The following is a 26,086-nucleotide window of genomic DNA, read 5'->3' as shown; positions in this document are numbered from 1 at the left end:
CCACACGCATAAGTGAGAAACATAAAAGGTGAGAGAAAACCTGGCTGCAAGCAGCCGGACAGAATATTTCCTGTTATAATTAAACATCCTGTGGGCATTGATTTATCACAGGAAAAGGTGGTAGAAATTATTAGAAAAATCTCATACCAAACGCACAGGTCAGAACAACCCTTAGTTGCTACACCTCTTACCTCTCAACTGAACTGTACTGTCAGCAAGTCCTAACTGGTCAGTACTTTTCCTTTCATGACCAAAGTAACATGAAAAGATGAAATCTGATCTCTAATTAGTCAATAGCCTAAGAAAATGTAAACCACCAGCATTACTATACTGACATTCCCTGTAACATACCATCCAGTTTACACCTCATTATGAAGAGGTTGTAAGCATTTTTATCATCATTTTCTACACATGAAGGAAAGGTATTAAATCTTATAAAATCTTGCTGAAGTAGAATTAGGTCTATCTACCAGGCTGCATGTCATAATAAGAGGACATCCTTTTCCCCATCTTTCCAGCTTTTCTCACATTATAGCCTAGCATCCACAGAACAGATGCAGCATAGCACCATTACTAATTCTAAATTAGTAATAGCACACAGACGATGCCGTCCCTTAAGGTAACTGCAATACTGTGATGCAGAGCTTAACTCTACCATATTGCTTCCATTTCCAAAACCAACCATGTCTCTACCAATTCTTTTGGGAACAAAGAGGAAACACAAGAAAAGCTTTTACAATAAAGCCAGACACGCGCATTTGTGAAAATGCTAAGAAAGGCTGATGCATCTTCCCAACTTTCCCAAGAAGATCTGTAATCGACACATAAAGCAGAGAGACCATGAAAGTTGAAAGCAACATTGTTTTAATGCACTAACCTTTCTCATGCATGCTTCTCCTGCCTCCTGCAGTTCATTATTTGTTGAATTAAGTGCCTTGAAAAGTGCAGCAATAATTTTCTCTCTTGACTGAGGTAAGTAATTGCAGGCAGCTAGAGCATCTGCAAATATCAAAGTAAATTTCTCTTTGCTAACTCAATTTCAGAAAGAAAGGAAAAAAAAATAATTCTACATTTATTCTTTTCAAGCTTATTTTACTTCATCTTAAATTACATACCGCTAAAGCCCAGAATGCTTTGCCAAAAACAACAGGCATCATAAAACAAGAAAAGACTGGAAAGTCTATTAACAGAGTTTTAGTTTTCATATATAACATAATTAGTCTAAAAATATTTTGGGTTAATTTCAGAAACTAAATCTTACTCATTAAGGAAGCAGCAATACTTCCCATTATTCTCCATTAAACTGTGACCTCTAGAGAGCAGTCATCAGTCTTCAAGCTCTCAAGTTTTCTGCTGATCTTGGGAAGAAGATTGCCCTTTGCTCACAAGGACACTTATCTACATCTAATTTTGTTTATGAACTTTCACTTACTTAATGCAGCAATGCGAAGAGGTACAAGTGATGGAAGACTTTTGTAACAAGGTAGCTTCATTAAGGCATTATCTTCAGCCTCACACAAATTCAAGAGCTAGGGAAAAAATAAACAATCATTTTAGCACAGCATTATGAATGATGGTTGAAACAGTATTATCAGTCATCCTTTGAGCCTTGTTTCCTTAAAGACACAGGTTTACTCAAATTACAATCCCCAAACTTCACCAACAGGCAAAAATTCTACTTGAAATTAGAGTGTAAGTTTCCATGAAAACTGACAGTTAGCCAGAGACAAGAGAACACACTAATACTGCCACTAAAGAAAAGTCAGGCAAAACTTAGTGTTTTTACAATTTGCCAAAACCTAGCAGGTCTATTTGCAAACATGTTGCACATATGGTACAGGGTGTAAAAGAACGTCTACAGAAAAGTTTGCCTCCTGAATGGCAGCGAAATACTGAAAATACTGAGTACAGGGGTAAGAGAACAGATGGAGATTAAGAGGAAAGAAATATGCTGAAAATGTCTTCAGTAATTCATATGGTCATGGGTCACTGCCCTGAGGGACAGTTCTTTTCTGTAGAACCCTCTTTGCAGAACAGTATTTTCAAAACACGTGTATGTTTCTGTTAGAAAGCAGTGAACAAGTTGTAAAGAAAACAATGCAAGTTAACAATGCCCAAGCTATGTCTATATCCAAGAACATTATTACAGTTGAGATCTTCACAAAATCAATACATCGCTCTCACCTTTATAGACATTTTTTGACACTTTGTCTTAAGGAAAAAAAACGAAGGTCCTCTGCATGGACAACTATATCCCATACTTGCCTTGCTAACTGCAATTGCTGTTGGTATCAAAGCCCTTAACTTACATTTGGGCAATACTGCTAGGAAACCAAGGGACTAGACAGTTACTCCACATTAAATCCACATACTAGGGTTTTGCTTTTATATCTGATGTTATCCAAGCAGTTAGGGACTCAAAAACCTTAACGGAAAATGTATATGTTTTGGTGGTACAACCATTGGTATCATATATATGCTGTGCATAAAATAAGATTTAAATATTAAAATCAGGCCTATTAGGACTAGGAATGTAACATGAAGATTTAACATGTTAGAACATTCTACTTAGCTCAGAGCTAGTCATTCTACTTAGCCAGTCATTCTACTTAGCTCAGAGCTTAGTCATAAAGGCAGACAACTTCATTGGTCCACATTTCAAAAGGCAAATTCTTCATTTCCAGGGGAAGTTTAAAATACATAGAGAAAAATGTATTTGCAGCAATAAGAATTCTGATACCATCGTTACTTCAGAAGCTACATTCAAATATGAGAACATAAAAAGGAAGTACCTCTGTGTAGAAAACCTTGTGTTCCACAACATTTAAATCCATTGTAAACAACCGAGGTTGCAGGGTTGTGCAAAATGTATTCCCCTCCATCAATCCAATCTGGGCATTTGCAGGTTGATGCCTAAGTAAATGCTTTTTAGGAGGAACCATGTCTTGGAGGACCTACACAATGCAATTTCGATTACCAAATTAACACCATATTCAAATGATCCCATAGACCTAGCCACTAATACAACATTAGGCATGACCACATTTCTATTCATTTGCTGCTGGGGCTCCAGATATACCTCTTTAGAAATCACTAAGCAAGAAGAAAAAATGTTTCTCTGATCTAACTGAATTCAGTCAGGGAAAAAACTCAGGGAAAAAATCTCCAAATATTACATATCCTCTGTGAACAGATCTATGGTAGTTTATAACTTCACATAACTTCATAAACATTTTTAAAAAGAAATTCATAGACTCAAGCATTTAAAACATTCAGGTCCAGAAACAAGTATTTTAAGCTCCTAAAACATCAGAAAGGAGAGACATTCAGGTAAGTTTTTTTCCCCCATTACAGCAACTTTTCACTCTCCTCCATAAACACCTTAACAATATAAGGTATCAGCTGGGGGGCTTCTCTGTATGTTCCCAAATTGCAATAATGACATCTATAATTTTATATGCTGTGGAGGCCTTTAGGGCTTATGTATGTTTATACTAGCTTTTCAAGAGAAAAAATGCTATCAGCTAGCAAAAAGTGATTTCAACCAGCTTTGATCTGCGTAGTCTTTCTGGATATGCCTCATACTTAGATATAAAACAGCAAACACAGGTTCAAAATAAAGTATCTATCTGGCCTGCCATCTGATTGGTAGTAGGATGCACAATCCATAACTTCAGGAAGTAAATCACTATCAATGCTGGCTAAGTGATGAGGCAGTACTCCAGCCACAGTGTATTTTAAACAATGAAACACAGTAAATGACAAACATATGCTATCAAGCCACTAAGAACTTAATTCGCTAAGGTGAGAAAATGCACTCAGAAAGACATTTTGAAAAGTCAAACTGGTAAACAACTTTAGACACGCTTGGACTTCCATTAAGTATTTCTGCTTACCTCTTTGTGTGGCTCCATAATCACAGTGACGCTTTTTCCAGTGACCTGCGCAAGTACTTGTAAAGAATGCATAGCCTGTTTTCTCACAGTAGAGTTTGGAGAGGTTACTTCTCGAACTAGATCATGTGTCACATGATGGAAAGACTTCTCCTGTGCTGCTAGGATTTCTTCTGTTTTTTCTTCATCTTTTAAAGGAGTTGCACATCTAATCAAAAGCTGTTCTAGTGTGGTCTTTGCCATAGCAACCGCTCCATTGGAAACCTGAAGTATCATGGATTATTTTTATTTTTTATATTTTTTTAAAGTACAGAACAAAAATAACAAATCTACACACTACTCAACAACAAACTCTGCACTTGTCTGTCATGAATCCTCTGGAAAAGGCACATGTTCGACTAATCTTCCCACCAATCTTCCCAAAGCTGTGAGTTGCAATGAGTGAAATCTAAGAGCTGGAACACCTTAGCAGTGGCGTCACCATATGATTCACAACTGAGAAAAGATCAAGAAGCCAATTCTCTAGGTATCTGTAACTACATACAGTTTTTTAATAAGATGAACACCTTCAAACTAAATGCAGTCCAAGTTACAGTGAATCTAGAGATCTTTCACTAATCTAAATGAGACTTGTACATTTCTACTCTGAATTGAGCAAACGCAATTATTACAGAAACGATACATTTTGAAGTAAAATCAAAATCAGAAAAAGCTCAATTTGTGTGAATTAAGAAAAAAAAAGCTAGTTTCCCCCACATTACTTGATATAATACATTCATTCTTCACCTCTCCAGTTAGATCCATCATAACAAAGAGAAGTGCCTTCAGGAAAGTCTGCTGGTTCTGGAGGACCCAAATTAGTGGAAGCCGTTCCATAAGAAATTTAATTGACACCACGCCTCCTAGTTTAGCATACCAAGCTTGTTCGTAGCAGCAAGCACACAAACGTTCCACAATGTAGGAAAACAAGGGAAGTTGACAAGCCTGGAAAAAAAGAATTCTTTCAGTTTGTTTTGTCAGCTCATTGGTATTTTCTGAAATTTTAGAAACAAAATTCAGCTGTCTGAAACTAGATCATTTAATCATACATTTTTTCTAAATAAGAAAATTATGCATAGTATTACCCTTTCCTTTGACCCCAAGATGATGCTTGCAACATCAAATATCACTGCTAGAGCCACCTCTCCTATTTTGCAGAGCTCCTTCTCCTCATAAGCCATGCAGATTGCTATGGCATCAATAAGCACCAAGGGATCCATGCCTTTCGACCCATTTTCTTCGCTATGAAACATAGCTGTGCTAGGCTGGCTTCCAACCTGATAGCACTGCAGCAGAAAAGGACCTGTAATTTGTATAGGGAGAGGAGGAAGAAAAAGATAAGACAATGGATATTGAAATATGAATAGTCTTTCAATTAAATTTTACTACTTTTCTGACTAGGGGATGGCAAAACTAGTAAGCAATGTGTCAATTTGCATATAAATGGATTGTAAGGTATTCTTCACTCTTAGAAGAAAAAAAGATTACATCTACTTGAATATTTTCTTCTATGCACTACATTACACACTGCAGAGGCTTGCTAAGAAGATTTAATTAGAATGAAGAAACTTAAGAAATTCAGATTATATTAATACACGTTCCAAAAGTCCAATTCCAAACAAGAAGTTTACTTCATAAGTAGAAGATGCTGCATTGCTTTGCATTTACTTAGTTCCTCTAATAGTCCCTCAAAATTGCAAGCAAAAACAACCCAATTAAAAACCACCTGCAAAAATAACGGCATCTAAGTTACACAAATGCTCTGGAGATATACACTGTTCCAAGCCCTATTTATTTTATTTGCTTCAGCATTTTAAGAGTATTATTAGGTGACGTTTTTGAAAACTTGCTTAACAATTTTCACTGCTCTATTATTTACAGATAGTTAAAAATAATTCAGCCACAGAACAAAACCCAACACATCTACCCAGAATATCATGACATACTTGTTATAATTGTCAGTAGCGTTAAGTAAAAAACTTCACCCCTCTCACGACAACAAGATCTTTAGGGCACTTCACTTACCACACTGCTGAGCTACCGCCACCATTGTATAATGGCGGATCAAGCTGGCTACAAAAGGCAGAGCACTTGGTCTCAGATCTTTGATGACTGCTGACATGAATGCCCCTGTCAAAGCCTGCTCAAACGTTTTACGAGCTGGAGTATCCTGAGCTTTGTACCGATGCGAAATGATTACACTGGGTATGGACTTCTCAGTAAAGCTGAAAGACAAAATTAAGTTCATTATAATCCTAAACTTGGCAGTATTGGCAGCTCAACCATGAACATCATCAAGTACTTGATTTACAGTTTGCTCTTGATATCAAACTCCTTTTCCACCTCCCGTTTTCTCGTCACTTTGATAGAGCTAGACCGGTTCACTCAGTTGGTATTAATTTTGTCAACCACTGGTCTCAAACATGATGGATAGCTCAATTTCTTCATGAACATTTAAAGCCAGTGGTTCAGAAGAAGCCACATATATTCCAAATAATAGGTATACAGGCTTCACACTGCAACTCAATTACAGAATGTCATTTTCAATATTTTGACATTTTCCCTTTTTTAAAATGACATTTGATTTTAATCTTTCAAGACTGGAAGATTACTTATCAAATCACTGCCCCAACAGAACCTATTCATTGCAAAACTATATTTATGTCAAGTCTAACAAGTCCCAATTATAATAGCAACTATGATCTTTAGCAACACTTACTATACTGCAACTCAAAGTCAGCACACACTTTGTAGGCAAAGATGTGAAAGTTGTTTAAAAGCAATGAACTTTAGTATTGATGACTCAAATTTTGAAAGATGTAAAAAATAAAAAAAATCCTATACTGCCCTAAGACAAACAAAGTCATACATCAAAACCTATCCATCCATGAACATCAGCTGTGTGTATGTGACTATGCTACAGACTGGTCACTAAATGGAAACTAAATTTTGTATCTCTTTCACTTTGGTAAAAAGTTAGAAGCACGCACAAAACATCACAATCTTATCTTTGAAACACTATTAAACATCGGAACGCTCCAATTACTTAAATATATTAAACTACAATTAAATTTATAAGAAACTGTCTTGTTGTATCTAAAGATTGTGCATTGGACTGTGAGTAGGGGAAGAAAATTAAAATTTGGAACATTAACAGATTGCATTAAGGTTTTTTTAATTGCATAAAAAGATTGCATAAAAAACAGATTTGCATTAAATAACATGCAGACAAAACCAAGAGGAAGATTTGAAAAGTCCTGCATAAATTTGAAAGGAAGCAGGATAAACCAAAAGGTAAAAACATCATGCAGAATACATTGTTTAGACTAACCATTCTCTCTAAATTAGGTTACTCTAAAGACACTATAAATTTTACATACACATTTACGTTTAAAGAATTGTCATACTTGGGATGTGCCAGAAGTTGATATAATGCATGCTTATTATCATCCAAGCTCATCATAGCTACTAAGAAACACTTGATTACTTCCCAGGCTTGCCTCCGATAATACGGCTCTGTGTTAGCACTCTTCAAGCAGTCCAGAGCAGTTTCAATTGCCTACAATCAAGAAAGAAGAAAAAAAGATAGTAATAAAACACTATTTCTTAATATTTATTATAAAGCGATTAATCAAGGGAACAGTATTTTTAATACATAGTCACTTAAAAAACACTTACAATTTAGACTGCCCAAATTAAGAAATACAAAGAATGCCTGTCATCAGTGGAATGATGATTAGCAACTCCTGAAACAACTTTTTGCATTTTTACCTGCAAAGTCTGACAACTCAAAAAAACAAAACAAAAATAAAAATAAATTAACAAAACAAAAAAACAAATACAAGGAAGTGGGTTTATATTCTGTTTCTTCATTACAGAATAAATGAATTAGAAATCTCTGTCTAACTCAAGGGATATCAGAACATATCCATGTGTGTGTGAGGTCCTAAAAACTACTTTTAAGTATGCAATTTCTATAATGTTGAATATTTATTAATTCAAATCTGGAATTGAAGGCAAACATAGCACACATTTCATCAAGTTGTTTTTTTTTTTCTTTATAAGCAAACAAACTTTCAAAAAGTCTGTAATGAAGGAAAACTGAACAAGGTAACTTCTTAGCATAGAATATGTCCTTAATTCTCAAAAAAGTCCTTACTTTTTCCATAGGGAGCTGAATAGATGCTTTACAGTCTGAAAATTCTATTGTAATGCTGGGTCCTTGAATTTCTGTGACCACATATTGTAGTTTCTGTGATTCCTTTAACATTTTCCTGTTACTTCCACCAAATTTACCAAGTACGCGATAAGCCACGTGAGAAATGCTGTCTGCAGGATTGCGCAGTGTACGCCACAAGGCCTGTATTTTTAAACATGACATGGTCAGAACAGCCTCACTTCAGAATTTTTCAACTTATGATGTATAAAAACAAGAAGTAAGAACCAAGCAAAACGTTTATTCTTTTATCTAGGTACTATCTATACAACATAACCTCCAGGAAAAAAAAAAATCTATATGGAATAAAAACAGTAAGTTCACAACAGTTAAACTGTAAACAGATAGTCCTAAACATAATTCTGGATTAGGCTAATATAATCAGATACAAAATCTTTGCAATACTGCAATGTAATTTTGTATTTATGGTTAATATTAGATGGACAATGTCATTAATTTAATTAAAAACAGAACACTAAAAAAACACCACCATGGGCCAAGTTAAATAACCTCAAAGAGCTAGTTTCAACATCCAAAAAGAAAAAAAAGGCAATGTAGACTATATGCTAGCACTGTTAGAGGAAATAGCCACATTTGAAACATTGTTCCAAATTTTAGCCACGCCATCTTCACTGGATATGTAAGATTGTAGTTAGTTGTCAATCACAATATGCTGAAAGCAATTAGTTTTGATTGTCGTTTTCAATAAGTTATCAATTTTTAAACATTTTCTGTACTAATTCATCTTGAACATAGCAATGTTCTTCCTACTGAGTCCCAATTCTTAATTTTAACCTCTCAACAGGGGGTATAGAAGAAAACATTAATTCGCTTTTAAATTTTTCAGAATTTTGAGTTTAGCAGCATAACACCAAATGGTGTTTTGCACTCAAATCAGACAGGCATGGTTCTCACAACAGTTTTTTCAAGTTTTTATAAGCAAAATTTCACATAAAATTCTAATATTTAGTGAATCAACGACCTCTTGTGGTTTAACAGGATACAACACGTTTACCTGCATAAGCTCAGCTCGAACTGGTTGAATATGATCATACAGAAAGTCTGGCTGCAAGTTGTCCACGCACAATTCAAGAGTTCTTAAGCCCTGGCTAACCAGGGTTTGAGATCCGTTGAGAGCTGACACCAAGGGATCCATCAACATTGGCAGGTAAGGGAGCAATGAGCTCAGACGAACTGGCACCGTGAGGCAGAGCTCTACAAACAAGTCCTTCATGTGTTGTTTATGAAGACCACTTTGCAACATATTAAGTCCTGAAAATCATTGATAAATTACGCATTCAATAGAAAATAACAGTCCATAGTTCATTGCTCAAAAATTTCTATTTCCTATACTTAGAATAACCTGGCATTTAAAATTATGTAAAGTTCATATCTCTAAAGAATGTATTTAGAAAATATATTCATAATTACAACTTCCATCTACGGATTTTATGCATTGAATGTTTTTGTAGGTACATGCATATACAGAAAGAATATCTATGCATACACTGAAATTTAGTATTAAATACATGTTAAAATACAGTAGCTTTTGAATACAGTACACGAAAATAAAAAAAGATTGTTGACCCAAACCTCAATTTTGTATCAATTTAAAAAATTTACTTGGAGAAAATTGTTTAAAAAAAATATCTGGATTCTTGAAAATGAAGATGAAAGGTGTATGGGTCATTCACTGTCCCATACACACTAAACATATTCCCCAACTTACTACACAGAGTAGGAAGATTTCATATATTCCACAAACACAGCTAGCAGCTTTACACTGACACGCATTTTACACAATGAGTTATACATAACATACATATTTGCTAGCTACAATAAAAATTGCCCCTGCAAGTTTCTTGATTCTAAATCATGTGCATTTACATTTCAAAAGTGCTTTGTGTAACTTCAGACGACAGAAGATAGACATATGCAAAGTAAACCCAAGGATTTCACTCTCCTGAAATTGCTCTCATTTAGGTTACCCTTAGGTTTAAGTAGTTCTGCATGCTTCCTTGGTCACCTCCAATATCTCTGGATGATAGCCCTTGTAAGCATATATGCTAATTTAATCAAACTGATTCTTATTTCCATTTCTTTTTGGAAACTGACACTACTCGCATTTATATTTATCATGCACCGGCAGGTGTACACACATCCTCAACTCCAGGAGAGCCAGAGCTTCTCTGTAACATTCTTCCCTTAATACTGGTGATGGCCCGGCAACCTCACTTCTGCTACTATCCTTACACCTCACTCTTCATGCTAATAAAATTACCCATTGCAAAACATGAAATAAACAAACACCCAGCAGTCCCAAAAGAGAAAGCAGAAAACAAGCAGCAGAAGTTGTGAAGCAGCCAGAACTATGGAGCCTAAAGCAGCTGAGAGTAAATCCAAGATATTTAATCAAGTGCTAAGCTCAAAGTCAGCAGCTACTTATCGGAGTTAGGGCTTTGTGGTTTTGATGTTTGTTTTTTAATTACATAATATAACTTTATTACTAGTATTCACATAAAAAGATCAGAAACTGGGCAGGGAAATAAAGGTATTGCTCTACCTTGCAGTAAGTTTGGTAACAGCGGCAAGAATTCTTGATATAACAGATCATGACTGCCTCCTCCAATAGATCTGAACAGTGCTCTGAGCAGCAGGAAATAGTTATAGGGCTCTTTGGCAGTCTGTGCAAGTTCCATAGAGCTGTTCACAATCTTGTGTAAATGTGGCTATAAAAAAAATAAAGCTTTAAAATTAATAAATCATCAATTTTATCATCATTGCAGTGTAAGAGTTTAGCATGAGACAAGATTTTCAGATCAAAAACCTTTAGTTATTTCAAGTAAGGTGGTAACACCCTAACCTTATAACCACTCAAGGAATTGTTGAAAAGTAAATCTGTTATTTGAACAGCACCAAGAAACAATAGTATTCTTTAGTTAATTAAATGCTGCTTTCACATTAGCCGAACAATCAAGTCTATTTGCTACTCTAAGCACTAATTGTATTAAAACAGAAAACCTTCTACAAATCTGATGTAATGAAACAGATTTGCTCCAGAGAACATAAGGATTGTAGCATAAATGTCAGAACGACAACAGAAGACATTTCACAATATTAGTTTACTCCAGATCTAACTTCATTAATTCTTAAATGTTGTGAATGTTAAGTTTACTTTAAAGACCAACTTTACAAGGAAAAAACAGTTACAGAACCAAAAATTAAGACTCAGTGGCCTTTTAGAGCAGTGGACATTAACAGTTTGCAGGCAGGAATCATTAAAATCTGTTGCTAAACACAAGGATTCTCCCATATCAGGTAGAAACAGTGACACAATTCTGGATTTTATTAAGATCTAGAAGTATTCTACATTGCTATGCAAATGCTGCAAACAGCCTTCATCATTCAATTAAATTGTCTAGCCAAGGCCCATATCATCAATCCTGATGAAACAAAAACGTAACAAGCATGAAACTGTGAAGGTAGTAAATCACATTATTTAAATTGGATCTCCATCTTATAAAATCCAAATGACCTCGATTTTGATGACAAAAGAGAAGAATTTAACCAAGATTATAAGAATATTGCATCATATTAGTTATGATTATTGCTTCACATTACTTTCATCATTCGAAGAAACAGGGAAAATCATTGTATCTACTGTGTTCTACACAGAAAACAACTACTGAACTAATACTGCTATGGCAAATCATTAAGAAAAGAAAATATTATATAGTTATCAGTATCAGACATTGTGTTTATTTAAAGGTAGGGAGAAAAGAAATGGAGGGTCACGTTGTGAGAAGGAGCAGTGTACTAATACTACTGTAAGTTTTTCTGTATATAAGCAGCTGTCACTTGTACAAAAAAGCACTCTCTTGCTTCAAGCTCAGAATAGTGTTTCTAAGCTCAGCGAAAGAGATGATCCATTTTCAACATACAAAATAGATTTTTGAGTAAACAAACACATTAATAGAAAAATAGAATTCCTCAATGCAAACTTTCAAAACATGACAAAAATATATTTTTAACTCGAGGTACATGTCATCACTGAACATAACATAAAACTAACAAGATTAACCAACACACACAAAAGAGATGCCAATCTAATCAACAAGATTAACCAACACAAAGAAAGAAGTGATGCCAATCTAATCAAAAGCCTTAAGTTACTATGGAAGAACAACAACAACAACAAAAAAAAAACACCTATCCTGACTGTTAAGTTACAAAGATTTGTGACCACAAGCATGATTCGGTCATTTAGACTCAGAATTAGCACATCACTTTAGTTTCAAACGTTCACATAAACTCTTATAAGTAAGGCAATGATGTTACTTGGTGTTTGAACAGTAGTGCTAACAGTGGTTCAAACATGGAAAGACTATCACATGAAAGAGAGAACAAAACAAAGTTTCTTCAAACACCTGAAAATGCATTAAGAGTCAAAAAAGATTATTATTATTATTTTTTTTTTTTTACTCCAAATGACCTTTACCTTAAGCATTTGTTCATTTTCAGCTGCAAACAGTGAAACTGAGCCAAAGACTAACTTGAACAGCTTGAGATACAGATTGGAGAGTTCCACATTAGAGCCCATTTCTGGCAGTCGATCCAGAAGATACTCTACCAAAATCGTTGCAAAGAGTGCAGAGGTAGTAGGGTTTGCCAAGAAGGAATTGGCAACAATCTATAAAAGGGAACCACAAAGGAATTAGTGTCGCCGTAATTGTAAGAACACAGGAAACTGAAACACTACCAATTTAAAACAAAAAAAAAAAGACCAACTTTTTCCCCTATCTTCACTACTGTGCAAGCAATTCAGGTTATTCTCAATGGAAAATAACTGTACATAATTTAAATATCCAAGTTAAAGTTTATATTTTAGATGTATACAATTGGAACTGTGTTCTGTAAAATAGCAGAACAGAACATTAACAAAACAACCTTTCAAACAAAACAGGAATTTCAAGATGTTCAATACCTTTCATGAATAAAAGTCCACTCATATCCCCCCTGCTTATCTGAAGCGCTCATATTTGTATTGCATCACTTTAGAAATTTTTGAAAATCCATCTTTACAAAGCATTTGTATACACTGTTTCAAATCAAATCCAGCATGCTAATTTCAGCATTATTATTTAATAATTCATCTTCAGCCTTACGTACTTTAAGGAACAAGCTATTTTCTACAGGCTGTTTATTACCAATGGGTGGGAAAACAAACAAACAAAATACCTGAAGAGCATAGTTTTTTGAGATTCTCTCCACCATATACGGAACAGTAGTTTGAAAGATTTCTTTAAAAGTTAAAGGGTTCATCATTGTGAAGACACCAGCAAAATGCTCCAGAACTTCCTTTTCCTCTTTCATTCTGACTGTCTGACAGTTGGCTACTCGAACATATGTCTGTCCATTTCCTGCTATTTGAACCTATGGCAATTTAGAAAATACGTGTATTGGTTACAGAATTGGAGCAACGTTTTCCCCACTATTTTTGAAGTATCTTGCAATTAAAACTGACATTATGCAAGACTCACATGCACACCTTATACAATTAAAATCACAAAAGCCAGCATTGACCATAAGAATAATAAAATGGAGTGTGTTCAGCACAGACCTTAAAATCATGGAGTCAGGAGTGGAAAAAGACAACAGCAGGAGATATCAGTGTATTTATAAAATTACTTAATTCGAAGTAATTTACATTTACATTTCAGCAGTGCTTTGTATAATGTCAAAAGATAGACATATGCAAAGTGAATATTTTAATTGACAACTAAACTAAAAAAATTCATTTGAACACCAATAGATTTAATCCACCACATAAAAGATCAAGACTTTTACAGTCTGTTTGCCTTTATGTTGGTAGGCCAATGATAACTACTAAAAAAAAAAAAAATCTTGCAAGTGATAAGTACTTTGAAACTTGTAAGATTTCCCACTAAATGTAGTCCTGAAATTAAAGGCTTCATGAAATATACTACACACAAAATTTGTATTTTAGCTGACAATGAAATCCTTGTTAAAAGTATAACAGAGAAATTGTATAAAATGAAAGTGCCATGTGGTAAGGTTACATACCTGATAAATATCTAAAGCTTGCATTGCATATTTTACTAGTTTTATATAAATTTGAGTCTCCTTAGGTTGCAATTGCTTATTGGGAATGAATTGTGCTTCTGAAAGAAGACAAAATACAACAGTAGTTACTTATTAAAATATAATGTGCTTTAATGCTAGACTTTTAATCATGCAATTGCAAAAGATAAGTGTAATTAAATAGTATGAAGCTTTACCACCAGGAGCTTTGCATGATGTTATGCCCCATGTGATTGTCTTGACACCGCAGACCAAGGTTTTTACTAAGCTTCGGCAGTCTGTGACCTGAAATGTCTGTTTGTCTTCTTTTTCTTTCTCCCCTTGTTTTTCAAACACAGGCACTGGTGCAGGGGCCACTGGAGTGGCCGGGGCAGGAGACGGAACAGGAACAGGTGCTGCGTTTGCTGCTGTTGGTACTCCAGGCAGTGCGGCTTCAGCAGCCCCAAGTTCAGACTGTGGCTTGCATTTTTTAAAAATTACAGAAAGCTGGTATCGTGCTATAGTGTGAAATTTCAGAACAAAAACCTAGGAGCACAAGGAGGAAAGGCCAATAGAAGAGCAGACCAGAGAGGGGGAGGAAAAAAAGAAAGTAGTAAGTTTCTTCTTCACAGATTGTCCTAAATTTAATAATACTAATACTTCATGTCAACGTAAACCAGTAAAATTTACAACTGTATTTCTGGAATCATTCAAACAAATGCAAACATTTTTAAACATATCAAAAAAGTATGTTTCCTTTAAACAAGTTCAAATGATAAAAATATTTGCTGAAAACTAAAAGCTCATCTCTCTACAGTTATATTTAATTTAAAATGAAAAGCAACTTCAGTTTATTTTTAAAATACTTACAATTTCAGTCTATTGACTACTAAGCATAAAAAGCTAGAATCTGTCAGTTAGTAAGATGTCTAAAACTAAAATATAAACTGACAGTGCATGTAGCACATCAAATTTAAAAAGCAACAATCAATCCAGCAGAACATGTCCCCAGCAGAAAATGTCCCCAACATTTTGCCTCTTGGCTGGTAATAAACAAGGCTCGTGTTGCACAGGTATCAGTTCAAAGTTTTCTGTACCTTTCAAATAAAATAAAATAAGCTGTGCTGGGGCAATGTTTAGTAGTTCAAGGATAAAATCAAATAATCTGGAGATTACTAAAATGACTTCCTTAGTGTATTTAGAAGGATGACAGTCTGTAACACAGAAGTGTCAAAGATGGAGGGGACACACTACTTGGCTACATCAAGCAGGTGGTTTCACTTGTACTACACCATGGTTGAGAGCTTTTAGAGCACATCTGATGATTCTATGATTTTTAAAATTAAAAAAAAAAAAAAAAAAAAAAAAAAAAAAAAAAAAAAAACAACCTCCTCCATATAAAAGACAATCCTTAAAAACATCATCATGTCTTGTAAACATGGGGTTTTCACATCTCACAGATTGGTCTATGCCAAAAACCGGTGAGATAGTTGTCTTTCAGGATTTCACTATCCAGAAAAGAAAAAACAAACCATCCAAATAAAAATCATAAGGCATAATAAATATAATCCCTAAATTATAAATTTAAGCAGGGAAAAAGAGGAGATTACAAATACAGCATAAAAAAATAAGAAATTCCTATCAGCATAGGCATTTAGATTCCCACTTTGAACCAAGTCACTCAATAAATAAGCTGAGTTGGCAAAGCATCTCTACTGTACATAAAGGCATTATCCCAGTTGCAGAGAATTTCAAAAAGCCTTTCTCTGAATTACAGAAAATGAAACAGGATGCAGACTGTTTCTATATATTCTCCTTTCTGAATGAGAAGGAAAGTGCAATTTACAATGTCAAATAATAGTATATTCAACTTATTATCAAAAATATGAAACAAATCAATACCTCCAGCATTCTCATAAGTATGTCTCTACCATTTCCATTTTCCTGTTCGCTTTTAGACCGGATACAGTCTACCAAATTTAGCAGAAGCTTGCAAGACATTGTCTGAATACTGCTAGGCAAGGACTCATCGTCAATGTTCTTGGCAAACAACTGGACAGCAAGGGAGAGATCATTGAGTGGTAAATGCTGTCGGACATGATGCACCAGGTCTGCCAGTGTACTGTACGCAAGAGGTCTATCAGTAAAAACAAGAAATGAAGAAAACACTTTGAGGACAATTATAATTGTTGCTAATTGGACTTAACTAATAATTACTGCCTGAAGCTATTTTCAGGATTCTAAACTAAACCTTTCTATTTTATATGCAAACACGGTTCACACAGCTTTTTCAAATACACAAGAAAATTACTGTATAACTCTACCAAAGATGCATTAATCGATTTCACAACACCAACGTTAGAATTACTCCTCTCATCTTTATTCAACCAATGTCGAACATCCTCAGCACACATTTTCATCTACATACAGATGAGAACAAATTAGGATGCTTTAAACCACATACGAAGTAGAGCTGGCAAGCTCTTTCAAATAATCCTTGATGACTCATGATTTCAAAAGTAGTTATGAAAACTGATAAACTCTGAAAATAACTTATTTTCAAATACTAAGTTTAAACATTTAATAGAGAGAACACTCCCAGACCTACTATGTCTTCAATAAGGTACAGTTGGTTCTGAAGCAGAAGGAAATAAGTCTTCTGGTACACATACCTGAGTTTGGTAAGCAAAAGCACCTAAAAACTAGTAGACTGTTGAAGACATAGAAAGTATGCCTTCTCTTTGTTTTTCTTTTTTTTTTTCCCCTCCAATTGTTATGTGAACAATTTTAAGATACTTATTGACAAAACAACTTAAGTCTCATTCAGATTTTATGCTGGACACAAGCTTAGGTAGTAGTTTCATGACATACTGGGAAGATACTGAGTTGGATTTCCTGTGACCATTGTTTTGGTTGCTTTCTGCAAGTCAAGTAATTTTCCTTCACCCGTTCATCTCATTTTGCCTGATGCTCATGCTGTGCTATTCAAGTGCTAAAAAGCAACCGTGCCTTACAGCAGCAGAAGCCCATCCAATATTAGAAACTAATGAGGGAATGTAGAATTATTCAGGGATTTGAGTGATAAGACAAGGGGTAACGGCTTTAAACTACAAGAGGAGAGATTCAGATTAGGTATTGGAAGAAAATCTTTATGAGAGTGGTGAGGCACTGGAACAGGTTTCCCATAGAAGCTGTAGATGCTATCCCTGGAAGTGTTCAAGGTCAGGTTGGATGGGGCTTTGGGCAACCTGATCTAATGGGAGGTGGTCCTGCCTATGACAGGGGGTTGGTACTGGGTGGTCTTTAAGGTCTCTTCCAACCATTCTGTGATTCCATGAAAATGAGTTATGTAAGTATTTTGAACTCTATACAGACATAGTGCTAAGTATCAGTTAATCTGGAAAGAAACCACCCTGGCGGGCACTCAGGAAGATATTCCAACTTTTATGTCATACCTCAGTGTTTCTCGAGCAGTATATCCAGACCCAATTAGTATAGATTCATCAAAGAGCTTGTCCATGCATGGAATAAATTCTATAGTATTAAAAGAAAAAAGAAAAAAAAAAGAAAAAGAAAATGAAAATGAAAATGAAGGCCATACATGATGACTGGCAAAAAAAAAAATCAAAATAACATTAGTTAAGCATTAATCCACTTATCCTAGATATTTAAACCAAAGTCAGGAAGTTTCACTATAAAATTTATCCCCGGAGCTTACAAGAGACAGCTTCATTTGCAAGCAAACTTTCAATTAACCTCTGGTAACTCTACTGGCTCCTTGAGTTAACTTCACAGTATGCAATCAAAGCAACAGCACTAATACAATAAAAGTACAATACAAGTTAGTGTTGGAAAAGAAAAAAATGTTTCCATTAATTTCAACTTCACAGAAATTTTTAAACATAACTAACAAGTTATTGCCCAGGATGAGTTTGGACAACACTGTCCAACATAAAACTCTTGTTTTGTAGGGCATCTACCACATAAGCTCTATCCCAAATATGAGAAAGAATATATGCAACTTGGGATACAAGGAACAAAGGAGAGATAACAGTAACAAGTTCAAATGAAAAAGCAAGATCAAAGAAGCATTTTCTTTCTTTCTAAATACATAACTCAAAAAGTTAATTAGGAAAGTCTACCCTAAAGGCAGATGATGGCAATGAAAGGAAGGGTTGATTGCTCCCACCTTCAAATAACACAGCAAGCTAAAATTTATTAACAAATAAGCAAAAACTCAAAGAGAGAGAGGGGCATCCAGCAACATTTATTCTTCAGATTTCCAAATGATATTCTAGATAAAAATTCAGCATTTTCTGAATGAAACTTGAAATGGCCTACAAATCACTGTGGTCCACTTAAATGAAAGAGATAACACGGTAGACTGTCTGCTTTTACAAGAATGTTACGTTCTGCAAAACTATAGGGGAAGAGAAAAGGAGAGCATCAGCATTGTTTGGGCCACAGGAAAAGAGATCTGGAAGACTTAAGAGTGGAAAACACAAATAAGCTATGGAAATAAAGGCAGACTTTAGATACAAAGACAATTCAATATTTTACAAGGCAACCACCACAGCACTCATGACATGAGATTAACTTCAGTTATAACTAACAACTAATACTGTGGAGGAAAGAGATGGATCAAAAATTTGCTTGGCAGGGAGGGGGAAAGAAAGAAAAAAAAGCAAAAAGGCAAAACAGTCCAAAACAAGTAGTATGCAGTGTACCTCTTAAATACACAGAAATAACTGAAATCTTTCCAGTTTATAAATACGTTATAAAAAAAAAAAGTAGTACATACGGCTCCTCAAGTCTGTTGTTAAAATGTGCTTAGCAGCAATCAGAAGCTCCTTCCGCAGGTGGGCTGTTTCTGCTGGACAGTTGGAGAGTAACTGCAACATTCCTTTTACCATTTGCTGAGAGTATTTAGCCACTAATTCCTATCAAAAAAATCATAAGAATACAATTATTATGACATTCTACTTTAAAGCTCTGCTTTCCATTTGCAAAAAAACATTCAATTAAAATTCACTGACTTCTCTTTAGGAAGATTACTGATAAAAATAGAACACAGTAAATGCAGTAGCCATTCCGTAAGTGCTTGAGGGGGGTACCGCAACATTTTTACTTTGCATTCACATGAGAATACTTCTGAAAGAACAGCCAAGTAAAGGCCTGTGGTTCTACTTGCTACTCATTTGCTCTTATCTCCAACCCCCGATGCACTGCAGCCATTCTAATAGACTTCCCACCATATAGTAACCAATCTGTTGCAGTAAGAATAATAATAAAAATACATCGTACCTGGTAAATTCTTATAATGTAAGCCAAAAAAGACAATGTTTTAATTTGAGCAGCGATAAAATCAGCGTACAATTCCTTGTTATAAAGTTTATGTTGCCTGAAATGAAATTGAACAGTAGTTAACTATTCTTTTCCTCCTCTTTAATACCTTCATCCAGAAAATTCACAGAAGTATCAAATTACATCATCTTAAACAGAGGTTACTGCTTCATAAGGAAATAAATTCACCATGGGAGAGCCCAACTCTCTGCCATTCAAATTCCCAACATTTTATGCTCTAAGTAGAAATGCACAACCCTGAGGCAACCATACAATTTTCAACTCCCTACAGAAAACCAAGCTAATACATTGGCATCAAACAGTTGGCTCCCTTCCCCTAGCTGGGGCCATTTTTTCTCCAAGCAACATTCCCTCCCACAGACTTGTTCGTCTCTTGAGTTTCAACCACTTATTCAGATCATCTGGGAAGATAGGGAAAGACAAAGGTACTACTTCTGCTGCACTTCTCAGCACCACTTGCTCCTCCTTAGAAACATCGCTCTGTAAAGCAGGTAGAACAGTGGCCAGATACCTGCAACATCACAAAGCTTCACCCAAGCTAGGCTTGGAAGCACAAAACTGTATCACCAGTGGCTTCATAAAGATAAGCAACTGCAAAGTCCTACCTAATATGATCACCATTGCATACTATCTGTGGTAATACAGATTTATGTCAGAAACTGTTAAAAAAAAATCAATGTCAAATAAGAAATTGGGATCTACTGCACTACTGCATATATTTTTAGTGACATATGATGGAAATATTCACATTTGCCAATTATTTCAACTACAGAAGTGTTATCGTAGGACAATTTTATGTCAAATAATCATAGTGCATTTGATCTCAAAAGTAGCTAAGACCAGAAGCAAAAACTGAAAAGGTTTGAGACAAAAATATTTTGGGCAATCTTGAATAGCAGGTTAAGAAATTTATTCCATATATCATCAAAATAATACTAAAATGCTTACCTGGCTTGAGCTGAAACTTGTATTATAATAGTGTTCATAATCAAGGGCACAAATTCAGCTACCACATTGTGAATGTTCAGTTTGTAGAGCTTTAAAAAAAAAAGTATTAGAGAAATTTACAACTTGCAATTGCGTTCAACATATTTGAGAACTAATCAGAGAAAATGAAGAAATCTCAATTGATTATTATTACACCATATTTTAATCTTGAAAATAAGGTAATTATTTTTAATAATATGCCAGCCAGCAAAAGTTAGAGAAACAATTCAGTAGTAAGAAGTATTTGCATGCAAAATACTGTACTATACTAACCTGATACATAAGAACAACAATAATAGGTAGCTCAGCCAAGACCTTTAGAGATAAAGATCCTCTGGGTATTATAGAATGCTGAAAAGAGAATACATGTTTTATGAACAATTTAATTATTAATTCAAAAAGGTGTTTTAAACATTTTTAAAGAATTGCTCATTTTTGTAACACTCTATTTAGAGATAACATTTAAGGAGCACAAAGCCTGTTGGCATATGCATTAAATAAAAATTCCTTTAATTATGGTTGCATAGCAAATACCTAAAGAGCTTCAATTAGCTTCTGCAAATAAACCTTGATAAAAGAAATAAACAAACTAAAATCAAGCCTATTACATTTATCTGCCCTCACAACTTGGGGTATTGTGATACATTTAATCCCATAGTTAAAATACAGTTAGAATACTCACTGTTCTTGTTTCACTGTCTTCTCTCTCTGGGTTCACTTTCACCACAATTGTTGTAATCATGCCAACCATTTCAGGAGGAGGCACAGTGTTCTCTGGAATCACCTGAGGATTCTCAAAATACCGATTCTACAAGCAAACAAACAGCAAAAGAAAATATAATAATGTTAGTTATAGTCAAAAGGACATTCATCTCATTAGAACTCTCATTAGAATTGGTATTTGGGTTTCTTTAAAGGGCTATACGTGCAGCCAACAAATTAATATTACATAAACATACCTCCGTTTTCTCACTCTATTAATACTGTGCTACAAATAGAAGGTTTTTCAGTTCAAAGTCTAAATTTCTCCATTTTATGAAGTATTTCTGTTAAACGTTTTTCTTCAGACTACACTAACCATAGCACTAAACAGAAAAGTAATTACGTTCATATCTTTCAGAGGTAAAATTAAGACAAAAATTAGTTTAATGACTATAGCAATGGCAATTTAGGAAATAAACTCACCACTACTTTCGGAAGTTCCTTGTAAATCTGTTTCACAAAGTCCAAAAAATGATGGATCTAGGAAGGAAACATTTGCTTTACCATACAGACAAATTCACAGTTTTGAATCTGTATTAGTGGTACAAGTACATAAAGTCTTTAGCCACTACTAGAGTGCACTTTTCACAAGAGTAAAAGGGAATCTGAAAGTGTTCTTCAGGTCTTTATTCTGTTCCACCATTATTAATTTGAAACGCACTTGGAAAGAAACGGATTTAACTATCACTTCAACATTGTTCCAGTACAGTATCAATAGGAGTAACTGCTATAAAACAACTAAGTCTTCCTAGTAGAAAATGAAGGAGAGAAAGCAGCAGAAGGAAAATGCAAACTTTCCAATAGTTCTCCACAAGTCACAGGAGCAACACAAGTATGGACAGAAAAGGAGAAAAAAGGCAGTTTTCCTTTTCCAGGCGTTTCCTTTCACCGTCTTTCACAAACTAAAAGGGCATCAATTCTCTTCACTTCTGAGGATATTTTATTCTTTTTGGTGGTCCTCTTAAGTCTAACCATATTGCCCATAAACACCTGAAGCAAAAAGAACTAGGCTTTAACAGTTTGTTTTTTTCTCAGGGGTACTAGAATTGTGCAGTCATCTTCTAAGAATTACTTTAAGGTAATTTCATTTTCCTAACACATGATTACAAGAGGTCAGCCAATATAAAATCACACCAGAAATAAAAAAATAAACCTACACATAATTCTGAAAAGAGCACAAGAGTAAGCTCTATATCACATAAGATTTACAACTTACTTCTTGAGTGATTGCTGGTCTGAATTGTTTGTGCAATTCAATAATTATTCTTAAGCAAATCAATACATTTTCTTCATTCTCTGTCTGAAAAAAAATAGAACTTTTAGTGAGTATACTGTTGCATTCTTCAACTACTCCAAGACAACTTCAAAACCCTGCAAAAGTATACTTAGCTGCACAACTCATAAGTGCCCCGTTGATATGAATTTACATGAGCAAGATGCCTTTCATCTGATATAGCTTTACTTTGCATCCTCTAGGTATGGATAAAAGTATATTAAACTGATCTCTACCCCCCCAAGAAAAAAAAAAAGCGAAGTTTCAAGCCCTCTATACTGTCAGACCTGACTACACACCCCACAGACAGAAAAATGTGAATGGGGCTATTCATGCACAGAGACGCCTCCACAATATTTGCTGTGGGCTTTAAACGACAATGTTTTCAATTCCAAGCAAGAAGCAGAACAAGATCTCTAGAAAAAGGTACTTGAATTTATATAAACTAAGCAAGAAAAGTGCTTCTGAATTAAATATTGTCTGAAGTGATAAAGAACAGTTCCATGCATCAATAAGAGACAGGTAAGAATAAAACAGAAATAGAAGAAAAAAGAAAAGCGTGAAGAAATCCTGTAGCTAGTAAGACATCACATCACACTGGTGAAGCCTATGTCGAATGCCTTTCCACTCTTGCTACAGAAGCACAGCCAACGTACCTATTTAAAAACTTACACCCCACAATTTTTGGAGATGAAGAAAGAGAACAACTTTCTAGAAGGCCGAAACAGTTTTAAAAGAATATACATATACACACACAAGTAAGAATAAATACCTCTAGAAATCTAAACATCACAGACAGTATGTTTTTGGTATGAAGACGAAGGTGTTCATTTGTTGGTATTCTATGAATTATTTCAAGCACTAACTTTCGGAGTTGCTGTAAAAAAATAAGAAAGATAAAAGCCCATAAAAACAACAATTCATTATCACATCCTTTTCAACTTTAAGAAAGCCAATTCTATTGCATTGTGTTTTTTTTTTCTCATTGTTCTTAGAAGCCTGTTTGCAAAGTTTATAAGTAATTTATAAATTATTCAGAAATTGGACTTTTTCAATTTCACTCCTAATGACAGATCTGTTTTCAAGAATAAAGTGTATACAGAGATCAGTTCATTGTATTAATCAAGTACTTCACTGAAAAGGAAGTCTACTGCACACATTGGAAAAAGCTAACAGATGCTCTGCACAGTTTACCTGTGCTGGCTTCTCCTGCAGAAACTGAACTTCTCCATCTTGCAAAAAGGTGAGAAACCTGGGGATGATGTGTTCCAGGAATGTAGAATATTGAGGGGATGATGTCACATTCTAATCAAAAACAAAACAAAAACAGGAAGATGACAAAATGGGAATACTACATATTCACAGCCTGTATCAAGTTACGTTCAAAGCCACTAGTAAACGTTATCTGTGACTTTGTAAGAGATTTAGTGTTTAAGCCTCTGCTGACCCACTAGAGTTAGCACTATTACTGAAACAAACAAAAGCAAACAAAAATTAATCTCTTCTCCAATCCCAACGCTGTACTATGAGTTTCTCTATTTTAAGGCACCTCAACATAAAAATAAAAATTGCAAAATGCGCAACTACTGTAAACGAAATAAAACCAACAACCATGCTTATACAACAAGAAGAACCCTCACACACACACTCACATTTCATTACCCTAGGATTCCCAAGACTTCTCAGACACTGTTAAACTGATATTTTACTTATTTCTGACAAGGTGTACACACACACACCATCCAAACTAAGCATTACTTTCCATTGTGAAAATGATCTTACGCTACTGTTTACTTGCTGGAAAGTCAGAAGAAATACTGGATGAACAAGCTTCCTCCATCTGCAATGCTGCCTTAAATCTAACTTGGACATCTTGAGGTTTATTTGCAAACTCATCTGCAGTTTACATATGTGCTGTAAGGCAACTCTCTGAAGTATCTAAGATACAGAAGCATACTGGTCTGTTTAATAAAGGTAGAGATAAGAACACAGCTTGCTTTTGAAAATCTGTACAGTTATTTCAGGGTTTTATTCACATCATTTTTTGTATAATGTAAAAGCTATATAAAACCTTCTGCTCTTATAGGTTTCCATTATTATTCTCTCCTTACTGTAAGATTTCAAAATGTGCAATTGTACACGGTATTACACCAGATGCTGTGCAAAGAAAGTCTTGGGGTTTTTTTTTCAACTGGAGGGTTTTCAAGAAAGTAGAAAGATATACTAAGAATGGCACAAAAACATTTTAAATGCAAGACAGTTGTCAATAGCAGATCAGCCCTTATCTTCTCTTCACCTCAAAGGTCTTCCCCAGAAAGTCTGGCTGCATCTTTTCCTCCTATCTCCCCTATAGTCTCTCCAATTTTGACAGCTCCCTCCTATCCTCCCCAGCTTTAATAAGAATGTTCCTACTTTGGAGGAACAAGAAATAACGCAAGTCCTGCTACATGCCAGGAAAGTGGTTCACAAACCATTCAAAGAAAAGCATAAACTCACAAAACCAGCTTATATTTCTGAAAACAACTTCCCAATACCCTTACAACTAGCCCAACATCTGACAGTGTCAAGCAGTTAACACTACGGTGAAGCATCTCAGTTTAAAATCCCACTTCAAGAAGTCCTCCATCAATTCACATTCAGTTCTACCCCAGCTAGAGAGACATCCCGATTCATAACACAGCCAATAGGACTTGAACACTGTGACACTGAGCAAAGAGCTAAGAAGTGAAAAATAAAACCTGCTGAAATTTATAGTTATTGGAAGCTGAACTAGACAACAGAGAAGAGTAGACATGGAGACTATGGACACAGAAGTTTAAAGGAAACTATCTAACATAACATGCAACAATAATGTCCATACCCTTCACATTTAAAAAATGGGGAGGAGAGAAAAAAAACAACAAAGCCAACGTTAGTGGTTCCTCTTGCACCCTTAAATATTTCCCGATAAACAGAAAGGTTGTTCAGCCTGGAGAACAGTAGGCTCTGGGGAGACCTCACAGTGACTGCAACACCTAAAGGCAGCCTACAGGAAAGCTGTGGAGGGACTCTGTCAGGGAGCGTAGTGACAGGAAAAGGGGGAATGGCTTTAAACTAAAAAAGGGTAGATTTAGATTAGACTTAAGGAAGAAATTCTTCACCCAGAAAGTGGCGAGGCACTGGAACAGGCTACCCAGAGAAGCTGTGGATGCCCTACCCCTGGAGGTGTTCAAGGCCAGGCTGGATGGGGCTTTGGGCAACCTGATCTGGTGGGAGGTGTCCCTGCCCATGGCAGGGGGTTGGAACCAGATGGTCATTAACATCCCTCCCAACCCAAACCATTCTTTGATTCCATGAACTGTACTTCAACAGAAGTTAATTCATCATCTTTTTATGTAGGATCACACTACAAAATCAAGCAAGTTCCAAGAGAAGAAAGCTATTCTATTTCGAACATTATCAAAACAAGTATTGAACAAGTTCTTCCTTAAT

The 26,086-nt window shown here is 35.2% G+C and overlaps 1 protein-coding gene across 6 annotated transcripts in view; it reads right to left on the bottom strand.

Annotated features, from left to right (window-relative positions):
- Positions 1 to 26,086, bottom strand: part of TRRAP (transformation/transcription domain associated protein) — a 106,257-nt gene that overhangs the window by 62,300 nt on the left and 17,871 nt on the right. For 4 of the 6 annotated variants that reach the window (XM_082772282.1, XM_082772281.1, XM_082772285.1 and 1 more), the window contains 26 exons: positions 23,810 to 23,920; positions 23,388 to 23,492; positions 22,559 to 22,642; positions 21,766 to 21,822; positions 21,263 to 21,388; positions 20,854 to 20,931; positions 20,542 to 20,630; positions 19,534 to 19,630; positions 19,031 to 19,169; positions 17,685 to 17,763; positions 16,132 to 16,366; positions 14,448 to 14,775; positions 14,233 to 14,330; positions 13,387 to 13,581; positions 12,647 to 12,838; positions 10,712 to 10,877; positions 9,164 to 9,420; positions 8,092 to 8,292; positions 7,313 to 7,491; positions 5,958 to 6,157; positions 5,018 to 5,235; positions 4,680 to 4,877; positions 3,897 to 4,157; positions 2,793 to 2,954; positions 1,433 to 1,529; positions 878 to 999 (listed from right to left, as the gene is read on the bottom strand). In XM_082772282.1, the coding sequence (XP_082628408.1) occupies positions 878 to 999; positions 1,433 to 1,529; positions 2,793 to 2,954; positions 3,897 to 4,157; positions 4,680 to 4,877; positions 5,018 to 5,235; positions 5,958 to 6,157; positions 7,313 to 7,491; positions 8,092 to 8,292; positions 9,164 to 9,420; positions 10,712 to 10,877; positions 12,647 to 12,838; positions 13,387 to 13,581; positions 14,233 to 14,330; positions 14,448 to 14,775; positions 16,132 to 16,366; positions 17,685 to 17,763; positions 19,031 to 19,169; positions 19,534 to 19,630; positions 20,542 to 20,630; positions 20,854 to 20,931; positions 21,263 to 21,388; positions 21,766 to 21,822; positions 22,559 to 22,642; positions 23,388 to 23,492; positions 23,810 to 23,920 (4,074 nt within the window). The remainder of the gene's footprint in view (positions 1 to 877; positions 1,000 to 1,432; positions 1,530 to 2,792; positions 2,955 to 3,896; positions 4,158 to 4,679; positions 4,878 to 5,017; positions 5,236 to 5,957; positions 6,158 to 7,312; positions 7,492 to 8,091; positions 8,293 to 9,163; positions 9,421 to 10,711; positions 10,878 to 12,646; positions 12,839 to 13,386; positions 13,582 to 14,232; positions 14,331 to 14,447; positions 14,776 to 16,131; positions 16,367 to 17,684; positions 17,764 to 19,030; positions 19,170 to 19,533; positions 19,631 to 20,541; positions 20,631 to 20,853; positions 20,932 to 21,262; positions 21,389 to 21,765; positions 21,823 to 22,558; positions 22,643 to 23,387; positions 23,493 to 23,809; positions 23,921 to 26,086) is intronic. The other 2 variants (XM_082772284.1, XM_082772286.1) reach the window with 1 other exon arrangement.

Source organism: Aythya marila, assembly GCF_965140915.1.
Source record: "Aythya marila genome assembly, chromosome: 15".
Lineage (NCBI taxonomy): Eukaryota > Metazoa > Chordata > Aves > Anseriformes > Anatidae > Aythya > Aythya marila.
This window is presented reverse-complemented; position numbering and strand designations above follow the sequence as displayed.